The sequence below is a fragment of the Alosa sapidissima genome, chromosome 24 (genome assembly GCF_018492685.1).
Source record: "Alosa sapidissima isolate fAloSap1 chromosome 24, fAloSap1.pri, whole genome shotgun sequence".
NCBI lineage: Eukaryota > Metazoa > Chordata > Actinopteri > Clupeiformes > Clupeidae > Alosa > Alosa sapidissima.
In genome coordinates, this window is record NC_055980.1 from 4,018,425 (window position 1) to 4,032,488 (window position 14,064).

General features: G+C 44.1%; 1 protein-coding gene across 2 annotated transcripts in view; it reads right to left on the reverse strand.

Moving 5' to 3' along the window:
• The window catches only part of LOC121700638 (transcription elongation regulator 1-like protein), a 90,490-nt gene extending 76,740 nt beyond the window's left edge, over nt 1-13,750 (reverse strand). For both annotated transcript variants that reach the window (XM_042083746.1, XM_042083745.1), the window contains exons 1-5: nt 13,255-13,750; nt 12,313-12,623; nt 10,865-11,011; nt 10,566-10,746; nt 1,170-1,346 (exon numbers count right to left, since the gene is read on the reverse strand). In XM_042083746.1, coding sequence (XP_041939680.1) covers nt 1,170-1,346; nt 10,566-10,746; nt 10,865-11,011; nt 12,313-12,582 — 775 coding nt within the window. In that variant the 5' untranslated portion in view covers nt 12,583-12,623; nt 13,255-13,750. The remainder of the gene's footprint in view (nt 1-1,169; nt 1,347-10,565; nt 10,747-10,864; nt 11,012-12,312; nt 12,624-13,254) is intronic.
• Between the last annotated feature and the right edge of the window lie 314 nt (nt 13,751-14,064).

Here is a 14,064-nt window from a genome sequence, read left to right on the forward strand (position 1 = left end):
ACCGAAAAGTAATGTCACTTCTCCTCCAACAATTAGAATAAATTACAGCACGAAACACGGGCCTAAATGATGGAGAAGGCATTTCTCCTGAATGGGGCTCTGCAGACAAACTGCAGAGGAGCTTGTGAGGGTTGGTGTAACATTCTGCATGCTGTCTCTTGAGGAAAAGAATCTTAAAGGTCGAGTCAAAATAATGTGAGTGCAGGCCGCTTCGTCAGCCTTCTGTCCATACTCAAGGTAACATTAAGGCAATCAATGTCTCTGAGCTGAGATGCATGACAGGGAATAGGCTGAAATGTAATTACCTCTCCAGCCCTCTTAATCTTTCATTCTTCCCTTCCTCTTTCCTGCTCTATCTATCTTGCTCTATCCCCCCTTTTTCCCCTTTCTTCTGTTTCAGCACAGTCTGCAGTCCTGGTTCAGTGACCATCTATCTGTACAGTAAATTGGGAACACACAAAAGCTGAGGTGAGACTCCAGAACAGAAAGCCCCCTATCCATCTGGAGGAGGGGAGAGGGGAAGGACACAAAGGGGGGCCAATGACAGAGGCACAGCCACGGAAAACTCCTCCATTCTCTTCATGCAGTCATTACGCGCCAGTCCCCTTGATTTAAATGGGACAATTGCCCACCTCTTATCTTTCAGCTGGACAGAAGCACCAGGGTCAAAGGTCCCGGGCTCCGGAACACTCACTTAGCACAAGATGGCCCTTCAGCTTTGTGAAGCGAAAAGGCAAGTCAACGAGCCATGAGATACAGTAGATCACTATCTTAAGGTCGGCCACAAGAGTGCGTGCACAGGTGACCATCTGGTGACCAGTCGCCCAGTGACCAGGTGACCAGTCGCCTACAGATATCGGTTTTCATTAAACCAACTGGCATATCGCGGTGTCTGAGCTCAACCTGAAACCAAGGAAGGGTAAAAAATGCAGCGGTATCGTTAACAAAAATGAAAACAAACATTAGCTGCTCAATGCATCATCTGCATAACCAAAAGCATTTGCAAGTACAATCGACCAATTAGAATATCAGAACCTTTTTTGTTTGAGGGGGGGAAAAAACAACCCCATGCTAATTATAGTCTCAGCAATCTCCCCAATCAGGTCAGGATGTACCGCCAGAGGAGCAGGAGAAGGATAGGAGAGGGAGGAGACGAAGGAGGCGCTTACCTGGGCGGTGAGGAGAGAGGAAGGGGATCTTTATGGGGGACAGCGAGAGGAGGTGGAGGGGGTGCGCAGAGGAGGCCGACGGCCCCTGGGCCACCTCCGATTCCATGGCCATCATGGCGGCGGCCGCCAATGCGATCCTCTTGTTGCTGCGCACTCGCTTGATAGCCACCGGACAGCCTGGAGACAGAAACACAGACGCAATTCACCAGGGGCTCGGCCAGGTTTCTTAAACGCGAGACTGTAAAGAACTTTTTGTGGTCGGAGAATAAGTAATTTTGTTTTACAGATAGAAATTACTTTTACATATTCTTGACTTCTTATGACACAGAGGCCAGAGTCACCGCTCCAAAAGCTTACCTGCAGGCTGTGATGCTCAGCAACTCAGAACAAAACTTCTTCCATCTCACTACTGCCGAGGGCTCGACTGCATGGCTTTGCAAAGGCTCATGGGATAGACTATTTGAATGGTGCAGTCATTAACAGAGATAATGTGTTCAAACAAGAGGAGCGTTCTAAAGGAGAGTTCTATGGCCGTGGACATTATCACTGTTTAATTTCTCTCCAGGCATACCCAACTGCTTTGACACCGGAATCAATAAACATCGCCATTTAAATGTAATCACGGCTGCACTCTAGCTACATGCAGCTGTACAGTGGGTTGTTTCAACACTAACTGGTGATGACTTTCAGGATTGCGACTGGGGTGCATAGATGATTGACTAAGCAGGCGCCAGCCTCTAAGGGGAAGAATGTGTAATGACATCAGTCCACAGCTGCAGCAAATGCTTTTAAAACCCAAACTCTTGAGTACCAATTAAGCCTGACAGCACCCCCCCCCCCAACACACACACACACACAGCCACCACCCCTCTATCCCCAACCCCCCCCCCCCCCCCCCCCCCCCAGCTTGTCCCTCTGATGGAGTGGACGCCTGTAATAGGGGACGGTAATGAGGAGGCTTTTACCGACAGGAGCCAAAGCTTCTGATAAGGAGGAGAGGCAGAACTTGGCAACGGGTGCGGATGGCACCGCACACAAAAAAAGAGAAAAGGCATAATGAGTCAGTAGTTGGTGAGCTAGCAGCCCGGCAAGCACCTGCATATCAAACAGACGAGGAAACCACTCCTACATCTGATGTGAAAAGAGCCTTTTTAGCTTCCATGGCCCGCCAATGACGACAGCCCAAAATGAAAGTGGCTAAAGTCAACATGAGAGTCGCGTAAAACAGAACTGCTCTTTTATCATCCAAATGCCTGCTAATATTTAGTTTTTTTTCATTTTCATTTTGTTTTGCTTTTTTCTCTGCTCAGTGCTGTGTTCCCTCCCTTTTGTTTCCCAATTAAATAGCTGTCAACAATGCTTTCATAGAATTTATCCTCCCTGCCTCAGTTCAATGATGGGTCTATTAGACTGAAGTCATCTATCACAGAGCTTTACTGCAGGAGCCAGGGATGGGACTATAATCAAGACTCAACAAATGGGGATCCCTGTAAGCAAATGTGCCAAACAAAGGCCCCTCACAAGAGCATATGAATGAAGCTGTACAAACCATTTCCTATGTGGATTACACTGGAGAGTGTGTGGATGCAGCAGGAGACATGTCTGCTGTGATCATCCCTTATTGCAGGTTACAGCAGTACACTGAGACATTAGACATAGGTGGAGTTAGAGAAGGTATGTAGCTGGTGTAGAACTCACAACAGAAGTGCTGTGTTTGCTACATTCTCACTGGAATAAAACAGACTTTGAACATTTCCAGCCTGGAACAAAGGTTTGTTTGACAAGCATATTTTCACATAGCTTGTAGCAGAAGTGCTGCATCTGTATGTGTGGATTCTATCATCCCTATAAAATAATCAAATCCTAAGGATACACTTTTGATAATGCCGATTGGCAACATAAACCCTCTGCAAAATGGGCAGATCTCAGAATGTGCCCCACATCACAACCATTCCCCCGCATGCCTGACATAGCCAGAGGAAAAGGCAAACGACGTAGTCAGGGAGAAAGTGACAAAGAAAGAAAGCAAAAGGATAGAAAGAAAAAGGGAGAGCGAGAGAGATAGATAAAAGAGAGAGAGAGAGAGAGTGGTGGTGACATCCTAAAACAATTAGAATCACAATGCAGCTTCCCCACACTAACCCCGCACACAACCCCCCCAGAACCAGCAGCACTTTATCTAATGGGGGCGAGTGGGAAGATCTGAGGGAGTGTGGTTAGCATGCAAGAGTGTGCCACTAAAATGAGGCCACCAGGGATAACTCATACAGCGCCGCTCCAAAGCCACTGCAGAGTGACTGCAAAGACAGATGTTTTTAAAAAGACAAGTAAGAGATGGGGGAGAAGTCCTCCTGTCACATGAAGGCACAACTGGGACTAGGGATGGAAAAAAAGGAAAAAAAAAGTGACTGCAACTGCTCACCACCTCCTGAGCGATGAAAAATTAAAGCAGAACAACTTCAGTTTAACACCTAACCATGGGACATGCCACGGGTGGATGCTGAAGATGCGTGACAAGCAGCCTGACACCCCATTATTTGGACAAAGCCCTCAGTGGGCAGCTCCTGAGATGAGAATTGTGACTTATGTATCTGATAGTGGCTCACCCCGAAAGAAAACATGAACAAGACAGCCAGGCAGATCTCAAGGTGAACAAAGCAAATCTTAAAACGTCACTGGGAATACTGTCTTTTGAGTGTACTTATTTACTCCGTTATTTACCTATTTCTTTTTCATTTTCTTGTTTACTTTCAGGGCTACTTTCTTCTGTCTCGTGATCTGTGCTGCCTGAGTGAAGCACAGAAGAAAGAAAAAAGCAAACAGCATCAGTGCCTGTGCCTTCTAAATTACTCTGGCAGAGAAACTAGACACCTACTCTGTCCCTCTCTCACCTCTCTCTCTCTCGCTCTCTCTCTCTCTCTCTCTGTCTCTCTCTGGGGTGGCAATTACCGCTCCCCAGCACTTAAATGTCCAGTCCTGTCTCAGGCAAACCCAGGAAAATAAGTCTTCATTAGCTTCTTAAACTGAGATTCTGTCTGATATTTCAATAGAAGCTGCCCTCACATACAGACAACCATAAAGTTTGCACACAGAAGATGCGAGGACACTCCATGTTATTCCTGGTGCTCTCTTCTCTTTGTGCTATTTCTGCTGATGATGTTCTGCCCTCTCTAATGCTGACAATAAGTAGTGCTGGAAGAAGCCTGAGACGCCGGGGAGCTGTCCATTATGTCTGTGGTCCTGAAACAGCAGGCTAGAGCACACACTGAATCTCTCTCTCTCTCTCTCTCTCTCTCTCTCTCTCTCTCTCTCTCTCTCTGTACTCCATCCATCAGCGTAGCCCTGAGACTACCCCAGTGCTGTTCCAGTGCTCAGGTCCCCCCTGCATAGCCTCTATAATGAACTGGCAACTTAACCTATGCTTTCTTATGGCCTGTGGGAAAAAATCTTTGTGTTTATTTCATCTTTATTCTCACAGAGCCTTTATATTCTAATGTACTCCTGCAACAACCCCCCCCCCCCCCCATCTTGACTAGTAATGAAATATGTTTTTGCTAAACAAAGCCCTGATAATAATGCCGAGGGCCTTTGTTTTCTCTGAAAAATGGATCAGCTCAACCTATTCCTGGATGTGCTTTCCCACACTAATCTATGAGAGAGCTAAGAGCCTGGCCTGACAAGGAAGGGTGGGGGCCAGGGTGGCAGGGGAGAAGATGCACCACCTCACTGAAGGAGCAGATTGCACTGCCTGCTCGCGGCTCATCAGATGGAGGCCATACTGCACCGCTTAGCCCACTGCTCCGGCTGAAGGAAATATGACTTTTCCTCTGAAGGGCAAGCACCCCGGTTCCGATCAATTAGCACACACAATGGGCTTCAAAGTCAGCTGCCGTCTAATTAACTGTTTCTTTCTGCTGATTCGGAAACAAATTCTGTTTGAACTGATGTTTAACCATATGTGAGGCAATAGTCTGGATGAGATGTGGCAAATCACTTCAGGGGTGACACGCTCTGCTGAACGCTCTCAGATCAGCCAAAGTAAACAGAAATATTTATGACTGTGCTGTTGTGAAGACAGAATAAAAGGCTGCATTGATGATGTTGCATTGTGTTGTGCAACACACAGATACCCCACTTTTTAAAGGTGTCACTTTTCACGTACAGTATGTTCCTGGAGTCAAAATGTGTGTCTATCTCGCCAACCGTCTGTGTGTCTACCTCCCCCATGTCTCCTCAAGACTGGATCAATTTACTGAATTCTTTTAGCCACAATAAAGTCAATCTTTTCTCATATTTTGTTCTCATTTTGGATATTGAGTTTTCTCGGTGAGAAAAATGGAGCATGAACAGCCTCCATGAGAGAGCGTTCAGGAGCTCACTCCTGCTGATGGTCCCTTGGAGTCTCCTAAGCCTTCTTGAAGAGCAATGCTGCGGCATTCCTGCACAACGCTTCACTGCCTCATCCCAAATCGACCAATCAACTTTCATCTCAATTTTCCAGCACCTGCAATTTCATGACAAAGGGTTCAGAGTGACTTTTCACATTTCATTAGGCTCCGTCAATAACCAGAGGTTGCAAATGCAGTGAGATGAGAAATATGAGTTTAGGGGCAGTTCTAGAGGGCAGTCATCTATGGTAATTGGCCTTTTAGAGGGCAGTTCTATTTTTTGAGTTTTTAACGGCACAAGGTTGGGGTACAACTTTAACACTTTGATTGTTTTTAAGGCATTAATAGGAAGAGAAAACTGAGAAAGATAGCCTTTCTTGGAAACATCTAACGATTCAAGACCAACATGCCTAGACCTTTGTCTTTTTAATTAAATGCCTAGACCTTTGTATGAGGTTTTCCAGCATAGTAACCTGAGGTCAAAATGTTTCAATAGTGTATGGCCACAACCTTGGGCTGGACCTAGTGCCACTGAAAGTCTTCTTGATTTTGTTGGAGGGAGAGGCAAAAAAAACAGCAAATTCACAGTGCCATAAATAATTTATTCCATTATACTGCTATTCATAGAATTTTCTTTTAGGCAGGATGCTCTATTTAAATTATACAATAGGGTTTGATTGTTGTTGTTTGCATATTGTGTTAGAAAGGCATGCTCCTCATGCATAGAATAGTTGGGACAAGCACGCATATCAGCTGGCAATGGATCTGAATATAACCTCAAAGTACTCCAGATAAACATAGAACATCTCACACTAGCAAGGGCATGTTGTGAGCATAACACATGCTTGGGATGTTTTTGCTTGTAAAAGCCACTACTGCATGTCTGATGAGATCATGCACTTTAACCCATTTACTCCTGAAATGCCTGCTAAAAATGCCTATAGAATCCTATGGCATTCTAGACTAAATAACCTTATTTCCTGAGGGTTTTCTGAAAAAATACTAAGAATTGTCAACGTCTACCAAAACCTTACTATCTAAGCCTCTGCACACCTAGAAACATGAAATAAAAAGCATGCTGCGCTACGCAGCAACCAGCGGGAGAGTCAATGTTGCGCTATGCAGCAACCGGCGGGAGATAGAATGTTGCGTCGTGCAGCATCCAGCACGAATGGGTTAAAACACAGCCAAACTCAGATGAGCAGCCCTTGAGAGAAAGTAGCCTTGAAAGAAAATGGCCTATCAGAGCTGGAAATGACCACTCAATCTGCCCAGACTCAGACATTTGTTTACAGAATTGTTCATTAAATGGCAGATTGATGGCACCACCAGAAAAGGCAGTGACTGAACCTGTTTCATTCAGTGTGATATATCGCAGGAATTTATGGTTATGTCCTCTGCATTCAACTGATGGAGTCATTGGTGCAAAAGCAGGATCAATATGTGTTCCCCTAAAGACTATAAGGAGGTCACCTTAGCAATTGCAGTTCAAAAACTTCCAAATGAGAGTGATGAGCTAAATACATCATTTGAATAATTATGAGAAGAATATCAAGTAAGAGAACTGGTATTGGTTTTGATAGATTTTCTTTTCAGTAATATTATCAGCATATTAAAGATATTATTTGAAGATACCATTTTCTTGTAGTTCTGTTCTGGGGTGTTTGGCATATAAAAATACACATGCAATGACAACAGCAATGACGATAGCCACATTGTTTCTGCCTTACGGCAGTGGAAATTTTACATTCAACTGAGTACTGAGATATCTTAACATCTAAACAGAAGACAGCCTGTAGAAAGGCATGAACTATAATTTCCAAATTCTCTGCTGCATCTTGCACAGAACATATTTGCAAGGAAAAACACATCTGTAATAGGATTCATACCATTAACGACAGGAAAGACTTAGACCTACTTGCTCCTCTAAAATAACAATATTCTGATCATTCAAGCTTGAATCAGTCAGGATTACCTTTTTCTGCGTGACTCTAATGCAAACACCATTCCCAGAGAGGAAAGTTACAGTTAGTTGCATTTCCTATGTTATGCAGTAGCTGAAACTCTGGAATATGACATGTTTGTATGCCCAGGAACAGAAAAAACAGGTTTGAAATAGGAAATGCTCCGACAGAGCATGTCTTCAAAATGCTTGCGTGGTTTTCTATTTCCATGATAGACAGGCAACAAACTGCTCTGTGTGTTTTGGTATGTCTGCATGTTGTGAATCAGTGAGCAAAACATACATTTCCATTTGATGAAATATTAAAGCAGGCATGCAAAGTCTGGCCACTGCGCTCATCTCAGTAAATCCTCATTGGCATGAATGCATAACTACCTTGAGCTTCCACTGCGTTTGTGCCCACACGCCTCTGCTCCTGCTCCACTGCTCCAGATGGCTTATGCCCAGATACATGGACAAGAATATGGACTTGGAATGATGCGCATGAAACATTCATTGCTACTTTTACACGCTTTACATTATGCCTTACTTGCCATAACTTTTGTACTCCCTTCCCATGCGTAATGCACTCGTAATCATCAGAACCCCCATCTCGGCTAGCCATCCTGCCAGGGTGTGAATGCTTCCTAAGCTCTGCTGGTCGTTTAGTACAGATGACTGTCAGAGGGAGTAATACGTCTCTCGTTTAAAAATACATGATACTCCATTGAGTGCACAATTCAATGAGACCAGGCTGCTGCCATTATTAGGACCCTCACTGTAATGACTTAATTTGAATGTGCACCTATTTTCCTGTGCACAGCATGCACACTATTTACCTAGGCTTACTTCTAACAGTAAACAAGCCTGAGGGGTGGGGGCGGGGGGGCTACATCAATCACAAACACATCAGAAGCTTACACAACAATTACCTCACAACATCACATCCATCTGTAAAGCCACTGAAGTTCTACTAACAGAAGGGCAGAGACAACTGTGTCGAGCTTCAACGTAGATGAATGAGCTCTGGCAAGGGAGACTGATTACTGTTCAGCTGGGCCTATAATGATCCCAAGGACATACAGCTGAGGATGCAGCCATGGTTGTCCATAGACCTCTCCAGAATAAGTCCCGCCTCCTAACTTCCGTATCCATCCAACCTTCGGTCGTCAAATGTCTATGGGAAATAACATGGCGTTTTGAAAGATCGTACCTGTCAAACTCTGTAGGTGACAAAGTAGAAAAAGCTGCTGGGCAGATTGGCCTACACACTTCTGCCATCTAGTTTCCACTGGATTTTTTGATTTTCGGTGCCATTTAAGTAGTATAGTCTATAGTATACTACTTAAACGGCACCGACAATCAAAAAATCCAGTTGAAACTAGATGGCAGAAGTGTGTAGGCCAATCTGCCCACCAGCTTTTTCTACTTCGCTACCTACAGATGTTTTACCGGTATGATATTTCGAAACGCCATGTTATTTCCCATAGACAATCGACGCCAGGAAGTTGGATGGATACGGAAGTTACGGAGGCGGGGCTTATTCTGGAGAGGTCTATGTAGGAGATACAATCAGGAGCCATGTCCTTGCTGACCAGCCCTTTCGACAGGGACTCAGTGGATGCTGAAGTGACCAGGACAGGAGCGGGAACCTGAGAGCGGTCAGTGGACGGCCCGCCAGACACATGCGGCCATTACGCAGACAGATCCTCCCCCGCGGCATGTGAAGTGGGCCACACCGCACTCAGACAAACGCTCAATCACGCCGACAAGTAATTGATTGCTTAATTACGACCAGGACTGCATTACATGCCCACCCCTTCTGTCTGGCTATCAGCCTCCCTTCCGCTGCACGGACCTGCCCCCAGGCTTTCAGCGCCGAAGTCTTAACAGGGGAAGTGTTTCAGTGTTTCAGGGAGAGGCTAATGTGCCCTGACATGGCTGCATGAGAATGTGTTTTTGGCCCTGGGCATCACTTTAGCACAATCCATGTGGTTTACCAGCACACTGTAAGGCATAATGTTTCTCGTCAAGTTAGCAAGGTTTTTGACTCAAGGAATGAGCTACTCTTCACCTGGGTGAAATTATCTTCTGGCCAAAACATCAACTAAATATAATGGCTACAAAGTCTGAATGATACAACATTTTTCTCAGGCTTTGTACAAAAGCCAGCCATAACACACTAAGTAAAGTATTATCCATAGTCATTTCAACTAAAGGTACACCATTGTATGGACCAACTGTTGGCTGTTGGTGCAAGCCAAAGAGCAAACAAATCAAAGACTTTCAGTCAGTCTGCCCTTGACCTATGGCTAAGAAAGAATTCCTATTTCACCTCTTGGTGTGAGCTGTGTACAAACCTCAATATATATATATATAATATATATATATATATATATATATATATATATATATATATATATTGGACAATAACGCACACATATTCACACATTGCCACAGCTAGGACAATGCAAAAAGTGAAAAGCAAAAAGTCCTCCTTGACAACAGACGTCCTACAATCAGCAAATGGTGTATTTCCATATATGTTAGAGTGCGTATACATGATCTTAGGACATATTAAAATCTCCGCTTTCTCAAGAAAAAAAATCTTTGTATCCCATGGACATTTCTTGTCTGTTGGTATTATCCTGCACATTACTGTGTTATAATAATGACCTACTCTGTAAGTATGCAAATGCTTCTGACCCTTGCTCCAGACACATTGCAATAAACAGCACTTCAACAGCTCAGTCTTTGGCCCTGTTCCATCAACATTTAATTCAGTCCAGCCGAACTTTCCCTAACTAAACTCCCACACAACACACATACAGATGGTTCAGCAATTCTTATGGTTTACATGAGACTGTAAACAGTCTACTGACATTATCTCTTCACCACCGACACTGAGTGAAAAGAAAGATTAAACTCAGCAGCAACATAAAACACAAATAAATAATCAAATCAGCTGGAACTGAAATCAACCATGCTGAAAAACACCTTATAAATGTTGTCAGCACGATGGTCAGGCCAGTAAAGAGAGTGCAGGTAATACATTTCCACACAAACCTGATATGCGGCGTGGTGACACCAGCAGAGTGTGGAAATTCCTGGAGGCAGAAGCTGGCCTAGATATGCTCATTGCCATTTGATTTGTCACCAGCAGTGGTTTCTCTTGCCTCTGGAAAATTCCTATTTCTTCGGGACCAAGCCAGGTGGTCTCCAGAGCGAGGGTGTTGTTCAGGTACACCTGCAACAGCAAGACGACATGTACAGGTCGCTCATGCCTCAGAAAACGCCACACAAGACACGAGCAATACTGCTCACCTCTGATAAGATCTGCTGCCGTGCTGAGATGGCTTGCTCACCTTATACTCCGGGAGCCTCTTCTCAACCCAGCCCTTCCTAAAATGTGGGGGGAGCACCGTTCGGTACACGCGGGGGAATACGGGTACCAGCTCCACACTTGCGGATGGCTGGAATCCAAGAACATGGGGCCTTGACGGTAGATCAAACTGTAATGTCACACAAATAACACAAGGGAAATGATGGAATGATACACATGGGTTACTTGTTCATATGTTGATAATGTCAATTGTGCTTCAGGCAACTTTCACAAATCAGGCACTTTTAGGACCTTTCCAGACAATTGCATTTGTTTGTGTGTTTATTTTCCACATGGGAGCTTATTCATTGCATCATCCTTCTTAGACTGAAATTGTGTCAGTAAATTAAAATGTGAGAACACATGCCACATGTCAAAGGAGAAACATCTCACACCAAAGTAATAAAATACCACAAGCTGTATCTGTGCAAGAAAAAGACAATGCCTAGGGAAAAAAACATTTGAAGTAAAACTATCTCATTGGGTTGAAACTGTTCTGAATCAGTTTGACTAGAGTGATCAGTTTGACAGAGTGATCCGTTTCACTAGTAGCATTTACCAGTAGGCTGCGACTGATGTTCAAACAAAAAATTGTGATGATGGCAACATATCTGGTCTATTTCAAAAAGCTTGGAATAAAAACACTCACTCAAGAGATCCTCGCTCTGCTTACTGAGTCATGCCGCTGCCACATTAAAAATCTATCAGAAAACTCGGGGGGGAAACTTTTGAGATTCAAAAAAAAAATCTCTTTAAACACAAGTGCTGCATCATCGCCCTTCATTTTCCCTACTGCTTAAGCGATCCTCCCACCCTCACAATCGCGTAAATCCTGGGCCTGTAAATGTTGCTTAGTGCAATGAAAAGTCAAGGTCTACATCATTATCAATATGCCTGAGAAGTCCTGATCAAGCCCCTTTTGCATGCCCTGGTGCTCGCATGGAAATTGTGCTTCTCAGCTCTTGGAGCTAAAAAAAAAAGCACCTCTTGTGGACCTCGGAAGACACTGCAAGGCACACAGTGCATACAAATCTATCCTCAAACCGGGCCCTAGTCCTCTGTTCTCCGCACCAATGTGCCCTCAGTGCAAGACACAAAGTCAAGATTAGGACAGGGGGCATGGCAGGCAATCTGTTAACACATTCCAATCTCCACATCCACCGAATTAAATATGCACTATAATTGCGTTATTCTGAGCGTCATTTCAGCATCATTCGGTTAATAACATTGCTATGAAATTTGTAGCATCCTTATTGAATAAAGTAGGCTACTACTAAACACTTGGGCAGCAGATTTGTCTGTAATCTAATGTAGCCTACGGATGAGAATGTTTATCGTGATTTGATATGATACACATGTTGTAGATAACTTTAAAGATGATGACAAACTTTGTCGGCTATAGGTAACATTTTCATAAGGCAGTAGCAATACCTGGACATTTTGAAGTGGGAACTGATGGATGGCTGGCTCTGTCGTTGGTGGTATTCGTATCAAAGGAATGAGCGGATCACAGGACAGCTGCCAGCTAGAGAGCCCATGCAGCAGCGGAGGTGGGCGAGCGGAGAGCAAGAGGGGCGCGGGAACAGCGGCACCCACCCGGCACAGTCCCGAGCCGCTGGGGATCATCCATACCCAAGGAGGCGGCTCTGCATTCATCTGCCACAGCTGCGACTGACCCTTTAAGCGCGGAACAGGGATCATCCCTACATCCTACACCCGACGGAGTCCTCTGTGTCCGTGTCCTTAATGGGAGTTGAGGGAGAATGGGAGATACATCAAAAAGCAGATCGGACTACGTGGGAGATATGCCCACACATATCTTCATGGTATTCCACGTGTTGAAAACAGCAGAGGGAAAACGGACATAAGTAAAACAACTCTGCTAGCATATATAGAGATTCATTTTGTGCAAAAGAGGCAATCTTATGTCAAAATCTGAACTGCATATTATTAAATGTCTGCATATGGTATAAAATCGCGCTAGACAGGCTATTCTGCAATATAGTGTAAGTCTTTAATATTAAAATGCTGAACTAAACTACTTTCATTTTGTGTACTAAAAATCTCATTTTATTTTTAAATTTCATTTTTGTATAAGTGCTTAATTTGAACAGAATGTTCACGGAAATTTACGAATAGGCTATCTGCTCCAAAATATTTGGCATCAATATCAAATTAATAAATAAACCCGGCTCATTCTCCTCTGCTCTGCAGCATATGCTTGCTGTCAAAACACGCTGATAACAGGCTCTCTTTGTCCATTTTTTAAGTTGAAAACACATTTAAGATACTGCAACCCGCAAAAGCATGTGCTCCACGAGGAAAACAACCTAATTCTGGATGTAATTAAAACGCTGTCTCAGTAAAACTTACCCAAATATTATTGATGAGCACCTTATATGTCACCGATCTTTAGTTATCCATTGTAGGCAAGTGTATTCCTGATTCCAAATGAGAATAGTGATGGCTACAGTTCGTAGCAATATCCAAGAGTGATTTCAACAATGATGCGATACAAATGTTCTGAAATTGTTCTGAACTGGTATGCTGAGAAAAAGCGCACCGTCCATGGACACACGTCTCCGATGGAAAAACGTCAACGCAGCTGTCGTTTCCTCCCAAGTCTGCCGTTTGTGAGTGGATCTCAGTGGAAATCATGCAAATATGTAGACTGTCACAGATTATCTTGCGCTATGTTACAGCCTCCTCCCAGATGTATAACACCACCCAGTAAAGCAAACGTTAGTGACAAATGCGGTAGATTCTGCCTGTCACCTCATTAACACTTCTTCGTACCGAAAGAACAACATAAAAACTTCTTCACTGTCTTGGTGATTTTGAATGATGTTAAAGGAGGTATGCAAGTGCCCCTACCTGCACAGGAGCGCAATCTCACGTGCCCGTGCCACTGCTGCTGGTCTGGATGGCTTGAGCTCGGCGTTAGTGCATAACTGTTACGCCACGCGTGCGTAACTAACCAGTGCACTGGTGCGTCAGGGGCCCTACTCACTGTGAACTGAGAGAGCAGGAACATTTTTGCTTTAGCCTACCTAAGAGTGAAATGCCTTTAGTGTAAACTTCAGAAAATTACGTGACAGTACTACTTGCCTTTGAATGCATCCTAGATGAAATACAGCAATACATTTGGGTCATAGTTTTGACTGTCAAACTTGAATGAAATAT